Consider the following 27,229-nt stretch of genomic DNA (forward strand, 5'->3'; position numbering starts at 1 on the left):
TCAGGTTCATGTACATAAGGCTTTGTGACTCTGGTGTCTTGTCACATGATCATTGTTGCAGGGCTAGTAACATTGTAAAAGTTCTGATTCAGAAATTGTACCTATAGGGCATCCAATGAAATTACATTGAGATGACTGTTCTCACTGTAAATAAGGAGCTTATTTTGCCAGGAGCTGGGACCTCTCTGCACTCCTAGGCTTGCAGATCTGGAGCCATCAGCAGCACTCTGGAATCTTACTGGAAAATCTGCACGGGCCGCTGCTCAAGAGGCTTCAGAGGAACAGGAGATCTTAGTGACCTCAGTTAATTTGGTGAATAGCTTATGGATGTCATAAAATGAGCTGAAGGCTGGAAGATCACATTGAAGTTCCCATCTCTGACGTAACTTTTAAATAATCATATGTAAAATAATGATGCATTATTGAAAAGAAAAAAGAACCCCAACCTGAAATTTCTGGGGCAAACTCTTATTTTTGGGGTGTGACTGGGGAAGATGATGCTCATTTATCTGTATATGTATATACAAAGGGCCAAAATGTGTTTATAGCTCTAAAAGCCGTCATGACAGAGGTTCTGTGTGACCTTCCTCCAGCTTTGATCCCTCTGTGTCCCTGCGGGACAGGGTACTGGGGACCTCCCCAAGCGGTGGCCGGCCTTGAGCTCCCAGATGGAGCCTGGTGGGAGCGGGCTCGGCCCTTCCCTCGCTTTCCGGCGTGACCTTGGCCGGCTGCTTGGGGAGGGTACTTCGGGCACTCTCTCCAGTGATGGAGGGCCCTGGGGCATCTCGGGCGGTGCCGGGTCCCCGGGGTGTCTCTGCAGAGAGCGGGGGTCCGAGGGCGGCTCCGGGCGGGAGCGGGGCGCCCGGGGACAGCCTCCCGCCATCTCCGGGCGGCCCGGCCGCGCCCCCGGCACAGGGGGGCGGTGGCTCCCGGTCCCCTCCCGCCCCGTCCCGTCGCGCCGGAGCCCCCCGGGGCCGCCCGGGGGTGGAGCCGTCGGCCCGGCCCGGCCCCTCCCGCCGCCGCAGCGGCCGCGCAGCCCCGGGCAGCGGGCAGGGAGCGGAGCCGGGCTGGGCTGCCTTGAGCGCGGAGCCGCCGCCGCGGCGCGGGGCGGAGCCGGCACCGGGGCATCCTCCCTTCCCTGCCTGCCTCCCTCTCTCCCTGCCGCCCGCCCGGCATCGCCGCGGCGGCAGCGCGGCCGGAGGGTGCTGCCAGCGCCGGGCGGGAGCGGCGGAGCGCCGCCGGGGGTGCGCGGAGATGCTGTCCTACAGCGTGCTGGACGCCAACGTGGTGGACGTGGAGAAGCGGAGGAACCCCTCGAAGCACTACGTGAGTGGCGGCGGGGCCCGGCCGAGCCCCGGCCCCTCGGGGGGCGGCCACACGTGTGCGGGTGGGACGGGACGGGACCGGAGCGGTACCCCGGGTGCCGTCCCTCGCCTGGCTTTGGGGGAGACACCCGCCCCAGGTGAGGCGGCCGCGGGACCCCGGGGGCAGCGGGGACCCGCACGGCCTCCTGCTGTGGAGGTGCGGATCTTCTTCCTCAGCCTCTTTCATCCCGTTTGGTTCTTGGCTCGTTTTAGTGTTATGATTTTGAAGTTTCCTTCCCCTCTGGAGGTGGATCTTCCCTTCTTCCTCGCAAGACCCAGCGCAGGATGGGGAAGGTCTCCCAGGTCCCCGGGTTGTCCCATCCTGGCCGGAGTGCTCGGTGTGGAGGGGAGCAGGGCTCGGCTGCTGGTGGGACCAGGGAGCCGGCGGTACTGAGTGCATCTTCGCTCCTTCTCAAGCACAAATTACATTCAGACCTTTTTGAGGGGGCAGCCGGTCTGCAGGGTTATCAAGGCAGACTTGGCGTTTGGAGCTCTTTCATCTCTCGTTCGCCTTCTTCCTTTCACATCTTACTGCTAATAGCACAGCAGTAAAGGAGAGTTTTTAACAGTCTTCCCGTACTTCGGTATTGCAGCGTGTCATGTGGAGGTGTCTTTGCCTGAAAGAGTTTGCAGCACATATAGTCTAGTAGCTTTTGTCCTTCCACGTAAGTAGAGAAGGTATCTTTTCTTCTCTCTCTGGCTGCTTCTGGATTTTAGTTGCACCAAATCCTTTAACTCTTCTTCAAGATACAATATATATTTTTAAACACAGAAAATTGGATTTTGTGTATAGAGAAGGTAAATATTCCAGCTTTGGTAAGGAAAAGCCTGAGGGGGTGTTATATCTGCTGTGATATTGCCCTGAGTATACTGTGTTTCCTGGCATTGCTTGTCTGCCAGATTTCTTTAGAGCTGGTCAGCAGCTGAATGGATTGCTTGAAAGATAAGGACAAAGATTGGACTTAAACCTATGTATTAGTATTTCATACCACTGAGCTTTTCCCTCTAAGGCTTAGACCATAACCCAGTTTAAGGCTAGAGGGCACTATGTTGCTGGGAGATGCAGACTTGTAAAGCTGAAGCTCTCATCTACCATAGAGTTAAGCATCTTGTGCCTAATTCATAGGAGGAAGTTCTAGGTCTTATATCCTCTAAGGTTACAGCTGGACCTGTTGTTCAGTCTATTATGCACCCACCACTTCCAGGTGGGAAAGGCTTCTTCACCTTTTGCAAGCTGCTGCTGTAAATTGTGGCTGCCACAGCTGGAGGCTGTTATCCCACATGAAAGGTGACAGCAGAGAAGTAGGTCTGCCAAGCACCAAAATATAGAAAAGAACTGGTAACAACACTTCCCTGATCACCAAGAGAAATTGACGCTGTTCATTTCTTGTTTGTTGGAAAATAACCAGAAAACAAGGTTTAAAAATTCTGTATTTACAGGATTTGAAAGAAAATATTTCCCGTATTTACCTGTAGAAACACATCTTTGTTGTCCCTGTCACTGCATTTTAATAACAGTAACCTAAACTATTCCAAGAAGCTCTCTTTAGTGCTTCTAGTGGCAAATCTATATCTTTCCCTTCCCCCTTCTCACTGTACAGCTTTTCTAATATTCTGTACAACAGTTACACACTTCCATGTGTCCAGCTCTTGGCCAAAAAATCAAACCAAATGGTTTGTTGGGTGACTAGATGTGTGTCTGCCTTTTGTTCCGCTGACTCTCAATCTCTGGTTTTACAGTATTCAGGAAAATAGGGTCTGAGTTTACAAGCAAATGTTGGAATAATTCAGTTAAAAATAATAGTTTTCCATGTCCTTATGGAGCTTTTTCTTCTACATGAGTAAATTAGCCCACAGGTCCAAAAGTCTTGGACTATTCTTCATTTCCTCAGTTCCAGTTTGATGCAGATGCACATGCTGCAGCTTTTTAATCTACCTTTGGCTGGAGTAACTGACTTAAGGTGAACCCATACTTTCAAGGAATTTAATTCCCTGGGTCTGATCCACTGATCATGGTTACTTTGGTTCTGTGCTCTTTTTTAATGTGAAACAACTCTTATCTTCTGAAATTAATATGAACATAGCTTGGGATTTAGCTCTCTCCATTGCCTATGGGTAGTTTGGAGAGTACAAAGCTTTGTGCTCTCTGTCCTATGTGGCTCTGAAATATCAAGAAGCCTTTCTACCTCCAACATTCATAAACGACTTCATGCCATACCTTCAGGCCGTGTGAATGAGCCTTGGCATCAGATTAATGATGTGTTTCTCTGGTGGATGGGGGCCTGGATACTGCAGGTGTTTTAACGTGACTCTCTCCCCTTTTAATTGGGATCTCTCAGGACCATAGGGGGACCTGGAGATATGAAGGCACGGTCTTACCTTTGCGAGCGTTTGGAGAGGGCTAAATGTGAGTAGCACATAAGCTCCTGCACTGCTTGGCTTAGAAGCAAGGAGTCATTGCCTAGAGCAGGTGTTTTTCATGATATGAGCACAGCTTTTGTGGCCTTGACTCAAGAAAGTAAAAGAAAGAAGGCAGCTTTACTTGTCCTCTGCTATGATCCCATGAGTGTGAAACTTCTGAAGATATTAATAACTCACTGGAAGTTTTGTAGGGCTCTGCATGGGGGAAGAGATTAAAATCTTAGATCCAGTGCTATTCGATAGGAGTCCAGCCAGCTTTCTACCGTCTCCTGGGAAATGCCTACTAGGGAATGAGTCCACAATACTTCCCTCTGCATCTCTGTCAGCAACTGGTGGCACAACACCACCTGATTGGCTGGGGGCTCTGGATGGTGGCCTGTGAAAAGATAAACAGAAGGTTGGGTCAGTAACCACATGCTTCTTGAGTGGTATATCCCCAATACAAGTACCGCTGCTCTTACAGCTTTTGACTTACCAACTTCATTTCCCATTCTTTCTCCATGCTGATGGTGTTTTAAAAATTGATTTGCACTTGCTAATACTTTAAAAATGTTAAATCTCCTTGCTTTCCCCCTTCCCTTTTCTTTTAACAAGAACAATGTCAGGAAGGTCAAGTCTGGGTTTGTTGGAAAGACCCCTGATGCAGCAGGGGTCACACACTGGCTGAGCAGGGCTGTGGTGAAGCTGGGTGGATTAGGACGGTGTGGTTAATGGTTGAAGGTGTCAGTTAATCATTCTGAAGAGAAAAAGCTGGTAGCAAAATCCAAAGCCCCTTTCCGGCCCCTGCTAAGCTTTAAACAGTCTGAAAGTCTCTTTTCTCAGTTGATGAGGTTTGATCTGTTTATGGGATAGCTTCTCTGGCTTTTAGTCTGAAATCGCGATTGTCTGAATTAAACATTAAATGGTCCCAAACCAGAAGTGCATTCCGTATTTAAAAGGACCCACTGTTGATGCTTGCCTCCTTTAACCATCCATTGTGGAACTTAAAAAAAAGACATCTTTCCCTCCCCTCTCTGAGTTCCCAGGTTATCTTTAGGCAGATAATTTGCCCTTTACCCAAATGTCTGACTCCTTTAGAAGCCCTGCAGGGAGCCTCTGCCTACCAGATGGTCTTGATCTTGCTCTCAGGGAGGGTAGATTGAATTAGCACCTTCACCTGTTCACTGCTTTAGAGACCTGGGTGATGGCAAATATTCATTAGAAGCCAGATGAATAGGATCCCCCACCCCCCCACCACTCTGCTGAGGACTGAGTAGTTACTGATGTGCATTATCTCACCAGACATTTATATGCTTGAGGTCATTTCTAAGGTCTCTTAAGTGTGCCTGTGTTATCCTGAGGGCAGGGATGGATACATCAGTACAGATTTTCTCTTCCAGCACTACTCTACTCCAGTTGCAGTTGGGCTTTGTGTGTTTTTCAGCTTTGTACAGCATGGAGGAAAGGTAAAACGCTCTTGCTTTACAAGAAGACTGGCCATTACATTACAAGTGGCTACTCTGTCTCTTTCCAGTTAGACTGAGGTGCATTGCTGATTTTAGTCATCTGAGATGCAGGTATACTGTCCCAGTTCCTCCCCAGGGTAATTGTTTCCTAATGGCATCTCTGAATGTCTTGAGGTCTCTTGTAGGAATCTCTCTGCTGCACGGATATGGTTGCTAACCTTCTCAGGGCACTGGCATTGCTGACTTTTAAGGGATTGAGTTCTGCTGTGTTGAGTTTCAGCACTGCTCCCAGGAGAATGTGAGTGTGCTTGTCACAAATGACCTGTTGTAAAATGTCAGCATGCTCTGAAGAAAAATCTTGTACTGTGAGGGTCAAATTCTGCTCCTTGTCTCTTGGCTGCTCCTGCTTACTGCTTAGACTCAAGAGCAACTCAGATGCGATCAGGCATCTTCGTGGCTTCACTTTTCTGTGTTGCAAGCTGCTTGTTATACAAAGATCTGGAGAGTCTGGGCATGTCATGGGTTTAGTGGCAAGGATCTTTTGTTCCTACCTGGGAGAAGGAATTGCTATACTGGGAAAAGGAGCTTTATTCTCCCTACTTGGGTCGTCAAGTGGGTGTGGCCCTGCTTGCAGGTCTGAGTTGAGGAGCTCCATGTGCCACTTGTGCTAGGAGTACCAGCAGCTTGGGAGTAAGGAAAGCTCAGCCTTTCTTTCTTTGACTATTTTAGCCAGCAGAGCTGGGGTCTGTGAATAAGGTATCTTCCAGAGTGAACAAGATATGACATACCTAGAGCTCCCATGGTTGGTGGCCTGCAGGTAGAGAGCAGTAAAGAACCTGATATGAATCAGAAGGCAATGTTAGGTGAGTAGATTGAGTACCCATTTAGAAATTGTGATCCATTTTCTGCTCTTCCCTTCCCCCCATCAAGACATCCTGTGTGGCTTTCCTTCCAAGGGCCATGATCCAGCTTGACTCATTGGCCTGAATTATTATGGTTATTATTACTATTATCTTTTCCTGGGGTGATGGGCAAGAGCCAGAAAATTAGCAGGCTGCTCTTCATCATTTCTCAGAAGTGAACTTCTGTGCATTAGCAAGGCTTGTGTCAAAGGGGGCTGTAATCCCCTGTGTGCAGAGCAGAGGAGAGCTCAGGAGAAGGCAGATTGGGGTAAAAACTTGCAGTGGTTTTCTCTGTGTGTAGACCACTGCCCTACTGAGGTAGGCATAGACAAAGATCCACCACTCTGCCTGTTTCAGTTGCAAATCTTATGATTTTGGAGACTGTATACAAAGATTTGGTTGTTTTTTAAAGTCTGATGAAGCACATCAGGAAGAAAAGAAAGCAATATTTCTGAAATACCTGGAAGCCATGAGTAGACAGTTCTCTGCAGGTTGGTTCAACTCTTAGTCCCTACTCCCAAATGGCCAGAGGAGCAGGGACAGCAAGAGGGAGAGATCAAACCTTTGCTAGTCCAAAGCTGCCTTCACCCAGAGGACTTCTTTCTTCCTTATCACTGCAACCAGTTTTTGATTGAAATTTTCTTGTTGAAGTGAAATTCTTCTCTTCTCTAAAAAAAGAGGTTTTAGTTTCCATGTCCTATTGGGTTTTTACTTTTTGGACACCATTGTTTTATGAGGCCGAGATAAAGTACGGGTTTTTCCTATTCACTGGCTTGACAGATTCACTTTCTTCCCTTTCTCAGCATCTCCTTAGCCTTCCACTGCCATACCTGCATGTGGTTCTCTCTCTTGGAGGTCTGTTCCCTGTTACCTTGTCCTAGGAAGTGCCAAAGAGAGGCACAGTCCTTTGAGCTTGTTCAGAGCAGGTTTGCAAAGTAGCTCAGATGTTTTTGGGCATTTATGTGCTTTTCACCATGTGCTGCCTGGCAGTTCTTGCCTCTGGAACTCCAGGCTGCTTCTCTGGGTTGCTGAGGAGCCCAGCAGAGTAAGGAGCACTCACAACTCTTTCTTCCAGCAGAGCTGTGGGTTGGTAACACTCAGGTAAGAGAAAGTGGCATCGAAATTCAACAGTTTGCAAAGCAAATGACTGTCCCCAACCTTAACAATAGATTAAAAACCAATAGAGAGATGAGGTAGTTGTCCTGATTCGCTGTGGTCAGGGCAGGATGAAGTAACGCCGGAGCCTTGACAGCCCAGCAGGCTGCCTGCACTGCCTCTCCTGCGGTTGAACCTGCAGCGTGCTGGGAGGGCAGCCAAATGAAAGCTCAGGGAAAAGCTTTTAGCAAGCCTGTGAGCTGGGGGCAACAGCTCCCAAAAGCCTCCAAGTTCCATTTTAAAAGCGATGGAGATGCTACTATTGACTTTCAGTGGGAGCTGGTTGCCAGGGGGACGTTTTCCTAAGAGACAAGTGCTTTTGGCTCCTGCCAGCTGCAAGTGACCTCTGGCTTCATGAGATCCCTGAGTGGGGTCAATGTGTGGGTGCTGGGGCCCACTAGTGCAACACAGCTTGATAGGTTGTAGTCAGAATTATGTGTTTCACTGCTTTTGAGTTAAAAGGGAGAGGAATGGAGACACCAAATCTTGGAGAGAGAGAGGTGAACAGACATCCTAAGGAAACAAGTGTTGGAACAGGAAATGGAGCCCAGACTTCCTGCATCCCAGAGCAGCTTGTCTATTCATCTCACACCCGCACTCAGCCCTTAGAGAGATGGGCAGCTCAAAGGCGTTGTCTCCTCCCATCCCTGCAAGGTAGGGTATATGCTGGTACTCTCACTGGGAAGATGAGGCAAGAAGTTAAGTGGCTGAACCAAAGCCAACCATGAAGTGTGTGGCAGCATTTTACAGTATTTTCTTTGGCTTTCAAAGCAGTCTTGTACTTTATCTGATAAAAAGTACAGTCCAAAAAAATACTACTCTCGTATTCAGTCTTTGTCTTCCTCAAAACCCATTTCCCATTTTATGTGGATTAAACAGGAAGAGGGATTCAATGTGCCCCTACCTGAGGCAGGAGGTGACGTACAAGCTCTTTAATTTAGTCACTTGGGAGGAAACAGCTGGACCTTCTAATGTGAGGTGATTTTCTTTTTTTTTGATCTTCCTTTTTCGTGCTGTATCCACTTAATCTATGCCTGCTCATGCAAAGGGAACTGGTCCCCAGAAACCACAGAGAAGAGCAGGTTCATTAGAGGGGCTGACAGCACCGTGTGTTGTTTGACATTGTGAAGCTGAGTGCTTTCATGTAGCAAGAGCAGACACCTTCTTGCCTGGAGCGTGCTGTGTAAATATTGCATGAAGAAGGCAGAGAGCTGCACAGTAGCAGCTCTCTGCTTGAAATTGGTGGTGTCTGCTGCTTAATCAGGTAGTGTCAAAGCCAAATGCAGTCAAGTTAATGGAAAAAAAAACCCTAGTAGCTTTGCTGGGCCTTGTTTCACACCTCTAGAGAAAGGCTTTATTGAAAGTAATTACTAAGTTCGTAATTACTAAGTTTTTTAATATAGTGCATCTCCCTTTGTTTTTATGATAAGAGCAAAAACGTAGTCTCCAAGATCTATTTATCCTCTTCTGGGCAGGAACATAATCACATTTGGTGTGGGAAGGAAAGCAAAAGGAAACCAGGTGATTTTCTTCACCTCAAAGGATTTTAAAGTGGAATATAATCCAGGCTAGTTAGAGTCTTCGCACTTTATTGCTCTCACTCTTTGCACCACCTTCTAGGTGAATGTATTATAATAATAATAATTTACTCCTTCAAGCTCACATTCAAGATGTCAGTTATATGGTATTCTCATTGTATGTATTTATAAATATGGGGGGGGTTGGAGTGCATAAGAGGGCTTATTATAAAGCAAGGATGCTTTTGCACTGAAACATGTGCACACAGCCCTGAAAGATGGTCTCTGTGCTGGGCTGTTAAGACAAGCGATGACACACAGGTACAGGCAGGTGGGGCAGTGAGACAATGTCAGCCAGCTGCGCAGGTGATCGTCCTGGTGTGATGGTAACCTGAGCTACTGCCTGGTGGGCATTTAGGCCTTATTTCAAAGAATGGGCATGAAGGACAATAATGTAATAACACTTTAAATTATCCTAGGGTGAAGGTAGAGCAGAGAAATACTCTATTTCTTGTAGCACCTGTACAGGCTTGAATATGGTGATGGTGTTAATTGATGCTCTCATGCTTGGGCTGACCTTTGTGGTAATTGTTAATATTCTCTTTTTGATTTTATCGAGCTATTAATTTTGGCAAATCTGCTCCCTATTCCAGTTTCTGGAAGAGGAGCTCAATGTGTAGCTAACCAAGTCCTTGGACTGGGAGCATTCTACTTTTGTGGGCAGAATATACATCCCCAAATCTATGTCTTTATCAGAATATCACATATTGTACTAGCATGCTTCAGTGTATTCTTAATTGCTCTTAATAGGCACTGACTGCTCTAGCACAGGATCTGGGTGTACCACGGCTTCACAATAAGGCTGTAGTGCTGTGTAGTAACATCCATTATTATAATGCAACTTCTTCAGTTTGTGAGAGTTGACTCACTGGATAGAATAAAATATTCATAGACTGTAAGTGTCAATAAATATGTGTGTGGTCCCATATGTACTGTGTTTGAAACCTGACTGGCAATAATTATGTTTTGATATGTTGCTGGCACTGTGTCTCTGACCAAGGGGGTGTGTTTTATTTCTCCTGTAAAGCATGCTCGCTAAAAGCATGGGTGCACTGGGCTCTGATGCCCTCAGTAGTCAGCAGCATGATTTTATAGGCTTGATTCAAACTTGTTTGCAAGGAAAACATCCCTGTCTCTGTTCCTAGGGGAGAAGCATGCCAAACCTCTACTAACCCTAGCTGTGTTTAAACAGGAGCTCCGCACTGCCATTCTGTCTCCTTTACAGAAGTCTTCCATAGCTGCCCCTGAAATACTGGAAGCATGGTTCTCCACTGTCCAGGACATGCCTGTAAATGCAAACTGTAATGTATGAAGTTCATAAATCATCCAGAAAAGTTTGAATGTCCAGTGTGATACACACGGGACATTGTGTAGTGTGGCAGAAGAGCCCGTGTGGCCTTGAACCTCTCTGGATCTTGGTGTGCTCTGCTGCCAAGCCAACACCTTTTATAAAGTGTGAGAGGCACATGTTTATTAAGGGCTGATTGCTAGCACCAGTTTTGAAGCCCCCAAATTTGGGTCATATTCCTCTACTGGCAGGTCTACCCCTGAAAGCGGCGGCTGCAGAATGGCAAGGTCATGTTGTTAGCCGGAAATGGAAATCAGGCTGTTGCTTCCCTAAGAGTGCTCAGCAGAATGGATAATGAATGGGGTGACATAAGAGCTGCATTCCCCTCCGAGGAAACACACATCCAGGATGCCAGCCATGCTTGTCAACTCTGAGCCTGTTCCTCTAGGGCATTCTTTCCTGTCTTGGAGTGCCAGGGTCTGTGGAAGTATTTGAAGCGGAGTATGGTCTTTCTGGGAGTAGCCCTTGGTGGTAGGCTACTAGATCGCTGCTCTCTGATCTCTCTCTGGTGTCTCCATATTACCTGTCAGGAAAGCTCACTGGCTGGGGTGAAATCTTGCCAGGCATTCTTGTACCGTGAGGGGTTTGATGCAGCAGAGAGCATCTCAATTACCATTTTCCTAACTCTGTAAAGGTGAGATTTTGAGTTGCTCCCTCAGCATCCTGTGAGATTTTCCTACTCTTTGTCTCAGGTTATCTATTATTCTTTATAAATTAGCCCATGCATGTATTTTTTTGTGGGTAGAAGGTTATTCCTGATCTTTCCTTCTCCAGCAGTGAAAACCTACAGTAGACCCATGTGACCCCAAGCAAAATACTTTGAATATCAGTTTTAAATGTTTTAATACTTTAAAAATCAGTTTTAAAACAAGCTTTGCTGCTTGCTGTCTGAGCCCAGTACATTTTCTTTGCCTGAAAATTTGATGCTCTGACCCCTGCCTTGTCTTGAGCAGCCTGAGCTGAGGGATGGTTATTCCCAGGATGGATGCTACAAGAGGCAGCTGAGCTCCCAGTCTTCAGCAGGATCAGGGCAGCTGGCACAGCCCCTGCTAGTGCATAAGTGGGAGGCCTGCAGTTTCCCAGGGCTGTCACTGCAGCAACTTTCACTGGCATTAAAATCACTCAGAATTTAAAAACAAACAAACAAGGATATGTGAAGTATTTTCCGGGAAGGAGGCCATAGAGAGCAGATTAAGTACATCTCCTTCTCCCATCTCCCAGACAGGAAGAAAGACTGGAGTTCAGTGTTTTCCTAAGTGGGATTAAAACAGACTCTGGAGCTACCTTCTGGGGTGGGACAGAGGAAAGCCAGGAATAGCAAGGAAGGTCTGTGTGTATATGTTTTATAAATACATCTATATCAGGTGAAACTGTCTAGAATCTCTGAAGCTGTGCTGGTGGTAATATCCATTTTATTAACAAAAGCCTGCTTATTTTATATTAATAATAAGATACTAGAAAAGAATAAAAAGTGACTGGTTCTAGAGGAACATCAATGCTGGTTTTCCTTGTACGAAAAGATTGCAATCCTGTACCTTCTACATTTTACAAGCCCTGGACATCCTTAACAAGTTCTTTTTGTCTCCTGGGGAATTCAGATAAATTTTCTTCTAACCTTTCAGCAAAAACTGTTTTATAAAGACAATCCAGGATGTTTTACTCAAAAGGAATCTAGTGCAGTAGCCAGCCTCTGGAACACTCTCACTTGAAGCATATGGAAGAGTCTTTTGGCTGTTATTGCTCAAGAAGAGATTTTCTGTTTAATCTTTTGCTGCTGTCTGTGATTTTAGCAGTCTATGTCAAAACTTTGGGCTGTTTTGGGAAAGCAGCTTTCCACCTGTTTCTGAGCTGGGCAGCTGTAGCTTACATTTCATCCTTTAATGCAGACATCCCCAATTTGTTGATGGTAAATATAAATAGTTCCATTTAAACTAAAAATATTTTAACTAGCTTTTTCATGGGTAACAATCCTTGGAGATTACAGTAGCCGTGATCTGTGTGGGAGAGTCTATCAATCTGTCCTTAAACCTCGTTCTGTTCTCTGGACCAGTGGCTTTTTGTTTAGCAGTGGCAATTTGCCAGTGGCACTGGAGAGTGACTGTGTATGGGTGTGCCAGAGGCGCTCCTGTCTTGGAGGGAGTCTCTTTCTTGAAAGAACTGAGGCTCTGGCCCAAGTGAGCGGGGTCTGAAGACTTACAGCCTGGGGATGGGAGCAAGGCGCTGCTGCTCAGACCCTTTGCCTCACCACTAAAGGTGTTGGTCAAATTGCTTGGCTGCGGTGGCTTGGTTGGGTTTTCTACATCCTTTCAGCTGCGAGTAACACTGTATGTCTGTGTACCCTGGTTTGGGCCAGAATGACCATTGGGGTTGCTGTTTTACTGTGTTTATCTTCTTGCTGGGGGAGTGTGCAGGTGTTCGGTAGGAACTGGGGGTTTGATGCAAGGTCTTTGTGTGTGCACACCTGTGCTTTGCTTCTGTTTTGATTTCTGTATTGCTCTGTGTTTGAGCAAGAAGAGGGTATGGTCAAAGAAATGGGGCAGAAAGCAGAGGTTTGCAGAGGATCATTAGGTCCCATTGGAGCTGATGCCACAGTCCTGGCCAGACTCTAAGAATAGTCTTTTATTTCACTTTTTCCCCCGTCTTCTGACAAGCTCTAATCCTTCTCACAGCATGGAGTTATTTGCCATTGTCTCAAATCTGGGGTTCTAGGTGATCTCTTAAATATTGTAGGGCTGGATTGGAGACCATCTTGAGGGCAATCACCAGTGCCTTCCACTGGTCTGAGAGTCTGAAAAGACTGAGAGTATAGCACTGATGTGCTTACTGCAGCCTTCACTCCTGAGGAGAGGTGACCCAACACTTTCCCTGTGTGCCAAGGGCTTTGTGAGGTTCTGCCCATCATGTTACCCTACAATGATACTGGGCCATCAGGGCTCGACTTATCCGATGAGAAGAGTGAAATTGTTCTCTACAGACACTGGCATTTATAGGATTCCAGGTGTCCTTGTGTAGGGATCTTGTCTGTGTAGAGCTGAAACTTCTTGGTCATTGTCTTGCTGTCTATGAGGTGTTGCTGGGATGTGATAAAGATTTTGACTCGGACCAGGGCAAGGGTGCAACTTGGCCATGTGATTTGATTCACAGTTGACTTGAAAACATCCTAAGGAGTCAAATGAAGAAATGATGCCCACTCTGCTTGTAAAAGAGAGAGACTTTAGTTGGTACTAGCAAAGGGCTGACAGTCCAAACCTGATCGAATGTGTGTTTATCTGACAGCATCCTGTCCTGCCTGGTCCTTTATCAATCTTCTGCGTCTGGTTAACATGAGCTGTAGCACATCTGGCTCCAACTCCTGTTGCCAAAAGACCAACGCACATCGTGACAGAAGGGTTAAACAGAAGGTGGAAGTGACTGATGGCTTGCTCTGGGCAGTAACACAGCAGTAAATGCTGAGATGACATGGGAACGCTCTTTAGCTGACGTCCTTGCAAGCCTCTTGATGACATCAAACTCCTGGACCACTTCCAGTCGAGTTTGGCCTTGCCCCAGTGACAATAGATGTTAATCTGTTGGCTTGTCAGAAAAACGTGTTAGTGGTTTTTTTACAGATCCATTTCCAACCCTCAGATTTTCCTGCTAGTAAACACAGCATTATGTCATTGTTTTACCAGGAGCCAAGCACCAAAGCCAACTGTACAGTACTGTTGTCAGCAAATGTCCTTTCACTTTGAGTTCCCAGGCTCTTTTTTCCCCACTATTGCCCATGTTCTGATCTCTGTGTCCATCAAAAGCCTACAACACTTTATGTGGAACACATGTAGGGTCCAGCAGTTGTGGGTAACACTTTTCAATGTATTTGTATTAGATGGGGCTCTTATACCTGTTTAGCAAAGGTGCCTTGGTTTGTAAACCTTCATCTTTTGGTTACATTGGCCAAGACAAACTCTTGGACCCGCATGCAAAACAAGGTGAAGGATTTTGCAGCCCAACTTTGTTTCTAATTGATAAAATAATAACCAAGGCATAGCCAGGGGCAGGGTCCTGCCCATGGTAAATCCTGTTTGTTTCAAAACACAATAGCTGAGTTCCTATTAAAAAGACTCGTTGTCAAATTGCTAATGTTATAAATTAACTTCCATAGCTTTCAGAAACAACACTCACCACAGATGAAATAAAACCATTTATAACATTCTTGTAACTCTTGTTCCTTGTTTTGCTTCTGGACTTATTTCCAGCTGTCTTTGCAAAGGATATGAAAGAAAAGATTTATAAGTTACCTCCAGTGGTTCGGAGCTAATCTGCTTAAAACAAAGAAGCCTCCTATCCCTACCTCTACTTGACTGGGAACAGTCAAATCCTTCTCATACCAAGGCCTGTCTAAAATCATCTCCCACATCAATTGAAGTAGTCTAGAAGCAGGGAAAAGAGGAGAGAGAGATGTTAATTTGAATGCAGATCTATAATTCTTCTGATACAGGCATGGATAGATGATGGAGAACTGGTTCAGCCCCTTTGCAATAGTGGAGGAATTACAACATTCTTGGGTATGAGGTGGAATAAAATTAAATTTTATTTACGTAATTAAGCTGTACAACATCTTGTTGAAAAGTGTTATGAAGACTTAAAGTATAAGTGGTTCAAACAAAGAACTGACAAATTTCTGGGGATAAGACTGCCATTAAATACAGCAGTTAAGATACGTGGTTGGGTCAGAAAGTCTGTTACGTGCCAGTTGCTTAAGACTAAGCACCCTGTGTTCTCTCTGTTGCTGTTAAGCAGTTTCCATCTATCTTCATTAAAAACAGAGTGCAGAGCTTAGATACAACTTCGTTCTGACCCAACCTACATCTCGTGATGCCTTCCCAGATGTCCCTTAGCTGTATGGCACTAACTCAGGCTACTGGGCCTGGTTATATTGCTCACAGCAGCGAGAGCTGTTGATTCTTGGCCAGGTAAAGTTAGGAAGCACAGTGCATGCCGTGAGGAAGTGAACCTCCATCATCACTTCCAACTCCCTTCTCTGCTCCATACACTTTTTTTTTTTGGATCCCATCACATGTTTATGGGCTGGTGTTGAATATCTGAACCTTGACAGATCCCTTTCTGCCTCCCAGTCTTGGGTCAAGTGGCAGTCTATTTTGTTGGAGATATCACGTCTGGTATTACTATTAATATATATTCAGGCCTTGTACTTATCTAATGCCTTTCATCCAAGGGTCTCCAACACTCTGTACATCAGCACCTCTTTGCAAGGTAGACAGATCAGACAGGGAAAGCATTGTGTTTGTAGCAGTATGTCTCCTGGCAGAAGTGCCTTCTCAGAGCTGTCAGGAGACTAGTGGATAATTTGGACTGATGGAAAACAGTGTTCCTTTTATGGCTGAAAGTGGGTCATGGAACTGTAGAACATAGACCTGGGTCATTAATGCTGTCTAAGCATATTGCATTCCCACATATGAACCTTCAGGGTGGTTGTGTTGGCTTGACTGGGAGCCTCAAGCTTCTTCTGATGGTTGATGACTTCCAGTACAGACCTTTCGTTATTCACAAACATCCTGTTCTTACACCAGTTTTGCCCTTTTGCATAAGGTTTCTTCACTCTCAGTTTGATTTGACCTCCTATCCCTCTTCTCCCCACTGTTACGGAGAATGATTGTGGCCCTTCTTAGCCTTCATTCTGCTGAGCTCCTCTGGCCTCCTCTTGTAGAAAACACCACCCTGAAAGGTACAGAGCAAACAGGTTTCCTTGCCCCACACTTCTCACAGTCACTGCACACTGAACACAAGTTGAACCCAGGTACTACCAACAGTTCAGTCTGGGCAACATCAAACATGTGATGGGTTAATTTGTACTGCTGGGTACAGCCTTGCTCATCTTGGCAGAGGCCAGGTGCAGCTGCCAGGAGAAAGTTTGACCTCAATGGGGTGATTTTCTGGATGCAGTCAGGTGTGATTTGGAGTAGACAGCTCTTGGATCTGTCCTGTTCCTGAGCTGTGCACTCTGTCAGCCTGAAGGAGGATGCCTCCAACTTGTGGTTCTTTCACAGTTACATTTTCTTCCCTTCAGGGACTTTCAGAGCTAGTCCCAAAGCCTTGAAAGTGGCACTCCACTTCCAAAAGCAGAGAAGAGAAAACGTGGCTGGTTATGTTCCCACAGTTAGCTTTAATTGAGGTCATTTTAAGCAAATGGTGTCTATTTAATGTTGTGATAGCTCAGATAAACCAGTTTTCAGCAGGTCTTGGGAATGGAGCGGTAGAGATGAAGGGCATCGTTTTAGGGGGCAGCATCTTGCCTGATGACATGCTTGGCAGGGTTACTGGAGCACTTGGATGAAGCTCTCTCATTTGGACAACTTCTGCACATCCTGCTTGGGTGAGAGGAGAGATGGCCTGTGGTTTCTGTCTGAAATTCAGCAACAGTGAATAATTCCAGATTGACGCTGTGGAAGCTTGCTGTTTTTGTGAAGGGAGGACAAGCCAAACATAACAAGAGTTCCTCAGTGCTTGGGGAAGAGAACCAAGGTCACCATTTGGAGCTTGTAGTTTTGGCAGACACGGGAATGACGTGCCACATCATACGTGTATCGGTGGAGATAGCTGGGGTGATTATCAGCAAGCTTCTTTGTAGGCTGGTTTGCGATGCTGATGATCCAAAACTGATGCTGGGATGTTCCGGACAAACACACTCTCTTTTCAACTTCCATATCTGCTATTTTTTAATGTTTTTGGCATTGGTCTTTGGGGTAAGGAAGAGGCCATAGCAGTCCCTGGGATTTCAATCCCCATGAGTCCAAGTTCTGAGGTTGTAGATCTGCTGCCATTAAAATTAGCATTGCTTGAAGTTGTCCCCTTTATAAAGCTGGATGCTGACTCTGCTGTACTGAGTTCCTTGTCCAGAGCTGTCCTTGATCCTGGCTGTTTGGCCAGCTATTCTCCTGGCTGGTATCTCTCCATCGTCCTTTGCGGGGGAACGTTCCCAGGACCTGCCATGAAGATTGTTAAGTGTCCTCTCTTGTGTGCCCAGTGCCTGTTTTTTTAACAAATCAGTCCTACAAGATGTGTATCAGTGAAAATAATAAGAACGCAGCTTATTTCATCAAAGCAGCCTGAGATTCATTTGCCCTTCAGATATCTAACTCCATCTTAGAGGCTGATTTTTTTTTGGGAGACCCAAGAAGGGAACACAGTCCCTTAACGTTTTAAGGAAGTTTTCGCACTGAGATTCATGACCTGTTTCAGAAGCGCTGGTAGAAGTATCACAGACAGTAGGTTTGCCTTTCTTAGACTTAAATTCACTATTCAGTGGATGAAAAACGTGCAGAGACCACTTGTTAAAATTATACTTGGTATCTTTGCACTTCTTCACAACTATCAGTGAAACTACAACAGCACTTTGGAGCCTGTGCTTACTGTGGCAGTGTCAGCAATAGGTAGCAGTGTGGGGGATCATGACGGAAGCCCTTACAAGTCTTTAATGTAATTTGCTAAAGGTAAAACCAGGAGGTTGCAAGCCATCTTTCTGGGTGGAGCAGGACATTTGAGCAGGGATAGTGATGATTGTTCGGTGGCAGATTCTTTGTAAAGTTTGTGTGTAAAAGGTTCATGTGTAGAGAGACTTAAAAATGGATGGTGAGGAGGAACCAGGCTGGCTGCTAGCAAGTGTACAGTGATGCTTTGTGCTTCCAGCTGCTTCTCTGAGACTTGTGAAACCCTCATACACCACTGGTGAAACCTGTGCAGCTCCGCAAGGGAAACGGTATGGATCTGTCATAGCGGTTTTTCATTCCTGCAAGATGGGAGACCTGGTACCACTTGCCTGTTGCTGCTGAGTAGGTCACTGGTGAAGTTAGGAAAGAGTGGCTCTGAGAGTGGATTTGGGGTTTTTCTGGGGTTTTAGGAGGCCCGTCTCAGAGTGTTTACTCAGGAGGTGGAGTGCTTTTACGTTGGAAACTGCACTGTTTCTGGGAGTTTTTGAGTTGCCCACACCAACATCCCTTTGACAAGTCTTGGCCAGTATCTGGAGTGGCTCTGGTTTTCCACCGCTGCTCTAACTGCCTGAATGTGTTCTGGGACAAGGACAAGGATTGCCCTTAGTAGCCTCTTAGGTTATTGCTGAACACGTTAAGGAGCACATCATTTTATCTGCTGGCCTGAGGGACTGGGGTCAGCACTCCCGACTGACCAGGCGGGAGACAAGAAAGGGTATTTCTTGGGCAGTCGGAGGGTTGGGGCCTTTGAGTGTAGAAGGAACCATGTTGTATCTGGTGTGATTACAAGCACCCAGGTCAAACAGCAGATGCCTGGCTACCTCCCCAGCCTCCCAGGGATGTTGTCTGTGAAGGCTTGGAAACAAAGTGTAAAGCAGTAAGGTGGGACAGTGTTAATGATAATGTGCTGGAGATACTGAGCCCATTTCCTGGGGTTGTTGCCTCCTTGTCAGATGGGGATTAGCAAGAGGAATTGGGTTAGGGGGATTGCCAGCAGTTGTCACTTATGTCAGATAAAGAGAGGCTAACACTGAACAGTGCAACTCTGGCTATGAAATACTTACTAGGCTTCTTGTTACCCTAATACTTAAAGATTGTACAAGAGGATTAAAATTAAAAACATTTATTGAAAAACTATTTCCTCTGCAGTCTTCTCTCTGAGGCGATTTTTCAGTAATTGGTTGGTTCTCTTGCCCTGGGAGTGCGCAGCTGAGGAAAAAAAACAATTGAGTCTTGACAGGTAACTCTGCCTCATCTAGATTCCTGCTTGTGTCCATGGAGGTTTACTGGGCAGAGGAATTGCAGTTCCTCATGCTTGAGCAGTGAACTGTAATAGTGATTTTGACTCCACACACTCAACACTGATCTTACAGAGAGATGCTCTTGCCAAAATTGCATTTGGTCTCTGTTTGATCTCAGTTTAAATCACATGGGCCATTTACTTCAACTTAATAAGTAACAGTGCAAAAGTAGTGGGGTGCTCATCTGGCCCGCAAACTCAGTCTCCTCAAATACATGGTAGAGCAAACTTGCTTTCTTTGCAGCTGAAAAGAGTCAAATGGTCTTACAGTGCAGATCAAGTTTTATGCAAAGATGCCATGAATTAACTAATGCATGTAATAAGGTAAATCATAGCACTTTGGTAATGTGTGTGATCAATGTTGCATGGTTTAGTGAGCCCACTGAAGTGGCTTTAGGGATTGGGAGGTTTTGGTTGCATCTCTTCAGTGTGGTTTGATGTTTGTTCAACATGAAATGATTCATCTGATGAATTAAGGGTGAATCAAAGGTCTCTTTTGCAACTCCTGCTGCTTCACTGGTTTTTTTGCAAGGGGGGAAATCTTAATTTCTGCCGTGGTTTAATTGATCTTTGTAAAGAAACATGCTAATGATGATCCTGGCCATGGAGTGCTATGGGTTTGCCAGCAAGAGAGTCTGTTATCACAACTTCAGATGCTTCCCTCTCAAATTACAGCTTCTAATTTGATTTATTTGGAGTGTGTTTGTATTTTTACAATCTGTGGTTTTGTTATCCTGTGTTAGTTGCTGTCCTCTTAAGCTGTAAGAGCTTTCCTTCATGCTGGCAGGAGGAGGAACATGATATAAAAACTACTGTCATTACTTTTGCTGAAAATAGGCCAAATTTCCAACACATGAAGTGTCTTTCTCTTCTAGTCTTATTTAGAGACACAGTAATATTTCAAAGGTTTCCCTAAAACTCCTCTAGTAAAATACATTTCTGGTGAGTTAACGATACAATTTTCTAATAAATATGAATTTTTAAATTGGAATTCAGCTGCATATTTAGCATTCCCTAGGTGGCACAACCTGATGATGATAGAAATGACTTGGGCTGTCCTGTGCTGGGAGAGAGATGTACATGTAGGGGCAAGAAACTGAAGTTGCTGCAGCTACTGTTGCACACATTTTTGCAGAAGGCACTGGCTCAGTTTCTCCTGGGCACTCAGCTGGCCCTGCAGCCGTGATGCTCCTTCAGCACATCCCGACCCTTGGCAGCTCAGCTGTCAGGGGACAGCACTGAGGCAAAGAGTAGCTCCTTTCTGGCTCTGTGAATGTAGGGGTCTGTCCCACCAACAAAATCCAGTCTATTTATATTTTTGGAGACTGCCATGATAGAGTTCTGCTCTGTGCAGTGCTAAATTAGAGAATGAAACTGGTTGAAGGGTGTGCGTGCCTCTTCTGCTCCCTGCAAGGAAGGCTTGGAGGGTAGTGGCCTTGTCTTCCCACTGTTCCTCCTAAGGGCAGGAGTGTTGCTCATACCCAGGCACTACCTCTCCCTGCCTCCCACTGACTTGGCAGGCAAGTGTTAATGCTGGTCCCAGCATTTCTCCACTCTTTGGACCTCATGGAGAAAGGCCAAGTAGAGTATGGGAGGCTCTGTCACTTGGGCAGGAATCTGGGCTGGCTTTTGAGCTGTCCTCAGTGTGGGTCTGCCTGTGCACCACCCTTACATGGGGTAGAAAGGGGTTTTTTTGAAGATGAAAGTGAGCAAGTTGTGGAAGCTGCTCTGCAGTGAGGTAAATACAAGGACAAGGAATCAAAATGAATGTGGGTAGAAATGGATCCAAATTTCTTCTGGGGATCTAGAGACAGCTGCAGTCTTAGCCATTTCTAAGCATGTCCAGAGCTTGGTCATTGCTAATAGAGCTCAGGTGGGTGGTTAAGAAGTGCAGGAGAGAGGATCTTGGTCTAAGCCACAAAGCCATGACAGCCCTGCCCCTCTGTAGGGCTCTAACACACCCAGCAAGGGCCACTTGCATTGCACCACCGGAGCAATGGCTGTGAAGGGCTTCTGCTGCAGTTCTGTGGGCATTGTAGGCTCTTTCCTTTCTCCTACTCCTCTCTGACTTGTTTCAGCATTCTCTAACCAGGGGAGCATTGCCCCATGGGTCCTGAGTCCAGCCACAGTGTTGCTGATGCACTTTAATCCCTTTATTTTTTGTTCTACGTCAATCTCAATTAAACTTGCATTTATTGAGAGTGGGGGTGTTTGGGAAGGTGTACGCCCCTGTTCTTTCCCATGTGTTGGTGGTATGAGTGACTTCAGGTTGTTGCTGCCTGTCTGGGAGCATGGTATACATCCCTTTTCTATTACCCCATGCAGCTTCCACCAGAGGACTGGATGGGTCTGGGTCCCCAGAGCCAGTCAGGCTCCTGCTGTGTAGGGTGACAGTGCTGCTGAGCCAGGGGCAGCTGCTGCTATAAGCAGCCCTGATTCTCTTCCCTGCACCCTCTTTGTCTTGGTACTTCTCTGAGACTGTGGTTAGCCAATTCAGGGAGCAAAAAAAGTCCCAAATTATTTCCTTTTTTGGAAGAGAAGCTCTTCTGTCGGTTGGTGGAAGCCAGGGGCTGTGGTCAGGGATAGTATCCTGTGCTGGGGTGAAGTGTCATCTCTTCCAGCTACTCCTGACCACAGGTCACATCCTCCCGCAGATCCAATGCCCAGAACCCTCCCTTCTCCCCAAACAGCAGAGATTAACTAGAGCTCATTTCCTAGTAGGTTTTTCCTCGTCTGTATTTTCAGGGGGTGGCACACCTGGTCCTTCTGGCAGATATGCGGTGGTGGTGGTAAACGCTGGAGGGAAGGGGCAGCGCCGGGCGATGTGAGCGGTGGCCAAGCTGCCTCCTACATCTGCCCAGCTGCAGCTCAGAGCATGTCTGACCTCAGTGGGGCAGCAGTTGCGTCTCTGACTCGCCAGTCTCCGTGACACACACGATGTTCAAAGTGCCTTTGCATATAGGAAGTAGTTTAATCAGAGTTTTGTTCACCACTTCAGCAAATCTGACCAGAGTCTGCATTGTTAAGTGTAAATGTCACACACGCAAATATAATAACATCTGGTTTCAAGTGAAAAGAGTGAGGAAATGGGTGTTGCGGTTAAAATAAAGTCTGCATCCTGAAGTCACTCCTCCGCAGCTAGGTTTTGTTTGGATAGATTCAATGTAACCTGTAATATCAAGACTCGGATTCTATGTGGGAAAATAGGGCAAAGGCTGAGTTTTTACCATAACCCTGAACTTTCTGCCCAGGTCCTAAACATTTTGTAGACATTTTTCCTGTCTCCAAATATCCTTTTAGGAAGTTCTCCTCTGTGATTCACTACCCTTTACTCTGGTGAGCAGCTTGATGGGGATATCCATATTGACTTCAGATTCCGATTTACACCGTTAGGATAAACTGAATCAGAGCCCATCTTGAATGGGGCCCATTTATTAAGAAAAGACCTTCTAACTGCGGGCAGCTCTAGAGAGCTGCTGTCCCAGTGCTCATGGCCAGCTGTCTCTCGAGGAATTTGGTGCCATGTATGTGTAGCTGGGTCATCCTCCAGTTTTTCCTGTTACTGTAGTGCTGTGTGAAGGAACGTACAAATGTATTTTCTATAGATCACTGCGACTCTCACAAAACTCCATCCTGTTTTTGGCAGCTTTCAAAACTGTGCGCTTGCTCCAGATTTTTGGCTCTCTCTGGTGTCGTGGGAAGTGGAGAGAGTTTTTGATTTTGTATGCTGGACGACAGTGGATAATGCTGTCGCAGTGTGCAAGGGATTAATGTCATTTTCATATGGCCTAGAAATTTTAACTTTGAAAACTAAAATGAGAAACAAGTAAGCTTCCTTTTTATGCCTTTAGGACAAGAGAGTTTTGGGTGCTTGTATCTTTCTTATTAGAAATCATTTGATATCACTTTAAAGGATGCTGGACACGTACACCGATTACATATTTATCATTTAGATAGAAGCCTTGCACGACCCTGCGGGCCTTTTAAACTCAGCATTGGCTTGAAAACACAGTATATGAAGCCCTATCAATGCAACCTATCAGGATAACTAAATATTATGCATGGAGCAAAATATTTCCCTTTCATTATGAAAATAAGTATTCTCTGCAGTGTCACGCTTCAAGCATGTTGTTCAAAAGATGTGATCAAGACATCAAAGAAAGGAAAATGATTAAGATAGCAGGAACTAAACCAGCTGCCTTTCCTTTGGTAATTAACAGACCATCTCATGCATTGCCCTGCTGAAATTGCAGACTTTTTTCCCCTTGAGAGCTGTGTTCTGAAGTGAGAGTCATTTTACCGCTTTTAAAATGAGCTGTTTAATTTTACGGTCAGAATAAGACTTAGCAAGAAGCAAGAGTCAACTTCAGTACTGTGCTATAACCTGGCTCTTCAGTCATCAGGACAATTTAAAGGGTCAATACTATTTTATTCTCTGCTTTAGATGGAGGTCTCTGCCGTGGCACATCTCTAGGGTGACCTGAAGCAGTTCTTTGGACTCGCATATATCACTTCATGAATGTTGAACATTAAAAATCATCATAGGAAACATGAGAAAAACCAATCTGCTTCTGCTTTTGTTTCTTTGTTTGTTTGTTTTCCCCCACTGTTTTTCTTAGGAAAGAAAGTGAACTGGCTTTAGCCCTGGGCTTGTGTAGCTGAGGCAGCACAGGGTATTTACTTAATTTCTTTCCTGGATGTTTTGGTTTGTACTGCATTATCTGCCCTGCCCCTTTGAGGCCAGCTTGCATCTGCCTGTCTGTCTCTGAGTGTCAGGGCTGCCCGTCCCCATGCCACGTCATTAAGGTATTATAGTCCTTCTCTCTCTGGGATTCATAAGATGGTCCACAGAAGCAAAATTCTATGCTCAAAATCTGCAGTTGGACAGGCAAGCCAAAATAGATTGGCTTTTCCTTCTGTTGAGTTTATTCTGCTATGGACACATAAAACTAGCTCAAAACCGATCTCTTTGGTTTCTTAATGTCCCCCTTCAAGATAGGAGCAGTGTCATCTCCTCCAGGCAGCATGGAGAACAACCTGAGGATGAGGTTGCATGGAAGGGCTCATCTCCTTTGAAATTTCAGCTCCTTGAAGTGAGGGATATTTGAACTGCAGCTTCCAGGAGAGCAGTTTCTCAGGGAAAAAAGCTATTGTGAAACACCTCTCACAGTGACTCGAGTGTCAGGAGGCTCAGGAGGCATGGCTTGTGTCCTCACCCCTGCTGCACACTGTTGGTAAATTATTCACTATCTGATTATTTTTTTCTTTTTTTTTTCTTTCCCTTTTTTCCCCCCCATCTTTTAAATCAGAGTTGCAGAACTAGCTCGAGAAGGGCCATGGTGGCCACTGGTGTTTTTCAGCTTGATGCAAGCTATTGTCTTCTTATATTTTCCATACTTCAGTTTTGGGGGATATGGTGATGCTTTTCTATCTCTGCCAAATGCTTTCAAGTTAGCAAATGGAAGGTGCCTTCATATGGTTATACAAGTGATGTGTGCAGTCACAAGGAGAGACAGTACTTGCAAATTTAGATTTGATCCCTGCCCAGCTGTCCTTGACTGGAGATGTAACAGCAGTGACACCAGGTTTTTGGAGCCAAGTGTTACAGCAGCCTTGGGATTTACTAGATATGAAATATATTTAAAGTATATTCTGGGGTAAGGCTACGCCTCCTTTTTTGCAGTGTGGTCAGACCTGTGTTCTTCCTGCTGATATCAGTTGAAGTTTCAGATAAGGGAGAAAGTAAAAAAGTGTTTTGCTTTTTTTTTTTTAATTGCTCCATCAGACAAGTTGTAGATGTAAACAAGGAAACTTATATATGCTATTTGTGACATGTTGTTGATTTATTCCTGGAAAAAAGTTCCTCTTTGCATTTTCTTCCCCAAAATTGCTTTCTGCTTTTGTACAAAGGTGTGACATAACCCCATCATCTCTCACAGAGACACTTTGCATCAGAAGTGGCATAATATTATATGATGTGCTTCGAGTCTGGCCCCGGCCAAGCCTCACAGGTCAGAGACAGTGTCAGGAAGGATAGAAGACAACACTGTTAGCTCTTTAAAAATCTGATGAAAGGGGCAGATAGATCAAAAGAAGAATTCAAGTGGGAACTGAGACTGCTGGGGGGAGCTAGAAATTCTGCTTCTTCAATCAAAATTACAGCTTGCCCTGGGCAGAATCTAGAAGTGATGTTTGGTGCCATCTTGCTGTGTTTTTGGAGCTGAGTCTCGGTGCCAAATCCACCCAGCTTTGATGATGGAGAGAAGTGTGTGGGAGTAGAACATGCTCAGCACTTTGCAGGATGAGAGCTTTTTGTCAGCTTCTGTGAAGTAAGGTCAGAACTAGGGGACAGAAGTGATGGGCGCTGAACAGCTTGAACAAGGGAGAGCAGCCTTTTTTCTTTCTGTTCACAGTTGTTCCCTCCCTCAGTGCTTTTCTCCAGCTGTAATTTTGTCATTATGTGCAAATTGGTTACAGTGACATGTGCTTATCAAAAACCCTCATTGTGCATTCTGTAGTCCCCACATTGTCCTTAACTCCTGTTGTGAGAGAGCATCTGTCTACAACTGAAGTGACCATGGCTAAAAATGTACATTTTTAACTTTTGTTTAAGTGAAATGACACAAACTTGAATTGTCATCACAGTTAATGCTCAATAAAAAAGGATTTTTTCCTGCTGAGAGGTGTAAAAAGGCTTTTATTTGAATTTATTCCTCTGGAATAAAATGCCACATCTTGTGCAGAAACTAAAAGCACTGTTGAAAAATGCTGAATGCCACACATAAGTAATTTTATTTAGTTAAAAAAAAATCTGAAGGGAAATCACTCCTAGTTTTGATCAGCCTTGTCCTAGAAAAAGAGAAATTTTCTCTATGTGTAACATAAAAAGGGAGCTTAAGCAATGGCCAAAATAACCAAGCCATCCAGCTTTAAGCTTCCACCCGAGCTTTAAGCTTCTCTCTGATCTATTGCATTAAAATTCAGTCTTGGAGGTGATTCGATAGGGAAGCCTTCTTGGATAAAAGAGAAATTTAGCTGGAAGTAAGGTCTCTGTAGGATGCCCTGGCTCTGTGGCTGTGCAGAAGGGGGGGAGGTGGCACAATGTCCTGCTGAATCTGTTGAGCTCCTACCAGGCAGCTGGGGACATGCCACCACCCCAGTGGTGGCTCATGTGCCTGTCATTGCTGCCTCCTGCCTTATCAGGAAGAAGGTGAGGGAGGCACAGAGTACTGATACCCACAGGGTGAGAAGGTGTCTCTGATGGTTTTGAATTCCAGGCATTTCAACTCGGAGCTGCTGCAAAGCCTTTGTTCTCTCAACTGCAGCAGTGGCACCAAGTAGCATCCCAGATGGATAACTGTCCTGTAACTCTGCAGTGACTGCGCTGGCTTTTGGGAAACCAGCTACAGTCTAAGCAGGGCTCCCAAGTGGCTCACTCAGTCTCAGTTGCTGGCAGACTTGGAGACAGTTTCCATGGGTTGGGATCTCCTGCTCTGCGATGAATACCCTTTCTCAACTTACAGTTTCTGATGTAGCATGAAAGGATCCTTGGTCTCTCTTAATCTCTTATGCAGCTTCTTCTGTTAAATCCCTAAGTTCAAGTTGACCAATTCATTATTCTGAATAAATTAAAAATATCTATCTTTAGTCCTTTTGGTAAGAACTTGAGGTTTACTCAGAAAATACCCCTGCTCTTCTCCTGGTGCTTTCAGGCTTCAGTCTGTGATCATGTCATACCCTGGGTAGTGTCAAAAGCAGGGATATTTGGAAATATTCCACTGCAGTGGAGGGCAGTTCTGGCAGGGGCAGTGTCTGCATTAGAGGACTAAAATAGTGATGAGGGAAGGGCTTGGACAGTGTGCTCTGCTGGGTGATGTACGTGACTTGAGACAGCTGCAGACTCTGTTGGTACTTGGTGGTGGAGACGGTTTAGAGACTTTGCACAAAGCCCTCCCCACCTGAACAGGCTGAAGGAGAGGAATTTGGCACAGTGGTTTCAGGCATGACTGCTGTCTGTGTAAAAAAACAGACATCTTTTAAGTGCCTGTGATCAGAGGATCTTGTTCAGACCTGGTATCATGCTATTCACTTCAGCTGGTTACTAATCCCGGCACTGAGTTTGACCCTTAAGCTTTTTGTTTTTATCATGTGCTTTGATACAGTAATAAAAATACTGACTGGCTGGCAGAACTCCAGGGCTTGGCTTTATATTGTAGCAACTGCAATACCA

General features: G+C 45.5%; 1 protein-coding gene across 2 annotated transcripts in view; it reads left to right on the forward strand.

Annotated features, from left to right (window-relative positions):
* Positions 1-1,094: 1,094 nt before the first annotated feature.
* The window catches only part of SH3PXD2A (SH3 and PX domains 2A), a 246,803-nt gene continuing 220,668 nt past the window's right edge, over positions 1,095-27,229 (forward strand). The window contains exon 1 of one of the 2 annotated variants that reach the window (XM_039390702.1): positions 1,095-1,326. In XM_039390702.1, the coding sequence (XP_039246636.1) occupies positions 1,255-1,326 (72 nt within the window). In that variant the 5' untranslated portion in view covers positions 1,095-1,254. The remainder of the gene's footprint in view (positions 1,327-27,229) is intronic. The other variant, XM_027738618.2, reaches the window with a different exon arrangement.

This window comes from Pipra filicauda, unplaced genomic scaffold, assembly GCF_003945595.2.
Source record: "Pipra filicauda isolate LSUMZ 115617 unplaced genomic scaffold, ASM394559v2 scaffold85_size2586006_pilon, whole genome shotgun sequence".
Classification (NCBI taxonomy): Eukaryota; Metazoa; Chordata; class Aves; order Passeriformes; family Pipridae; genus Pipra; species Pipra filicauda.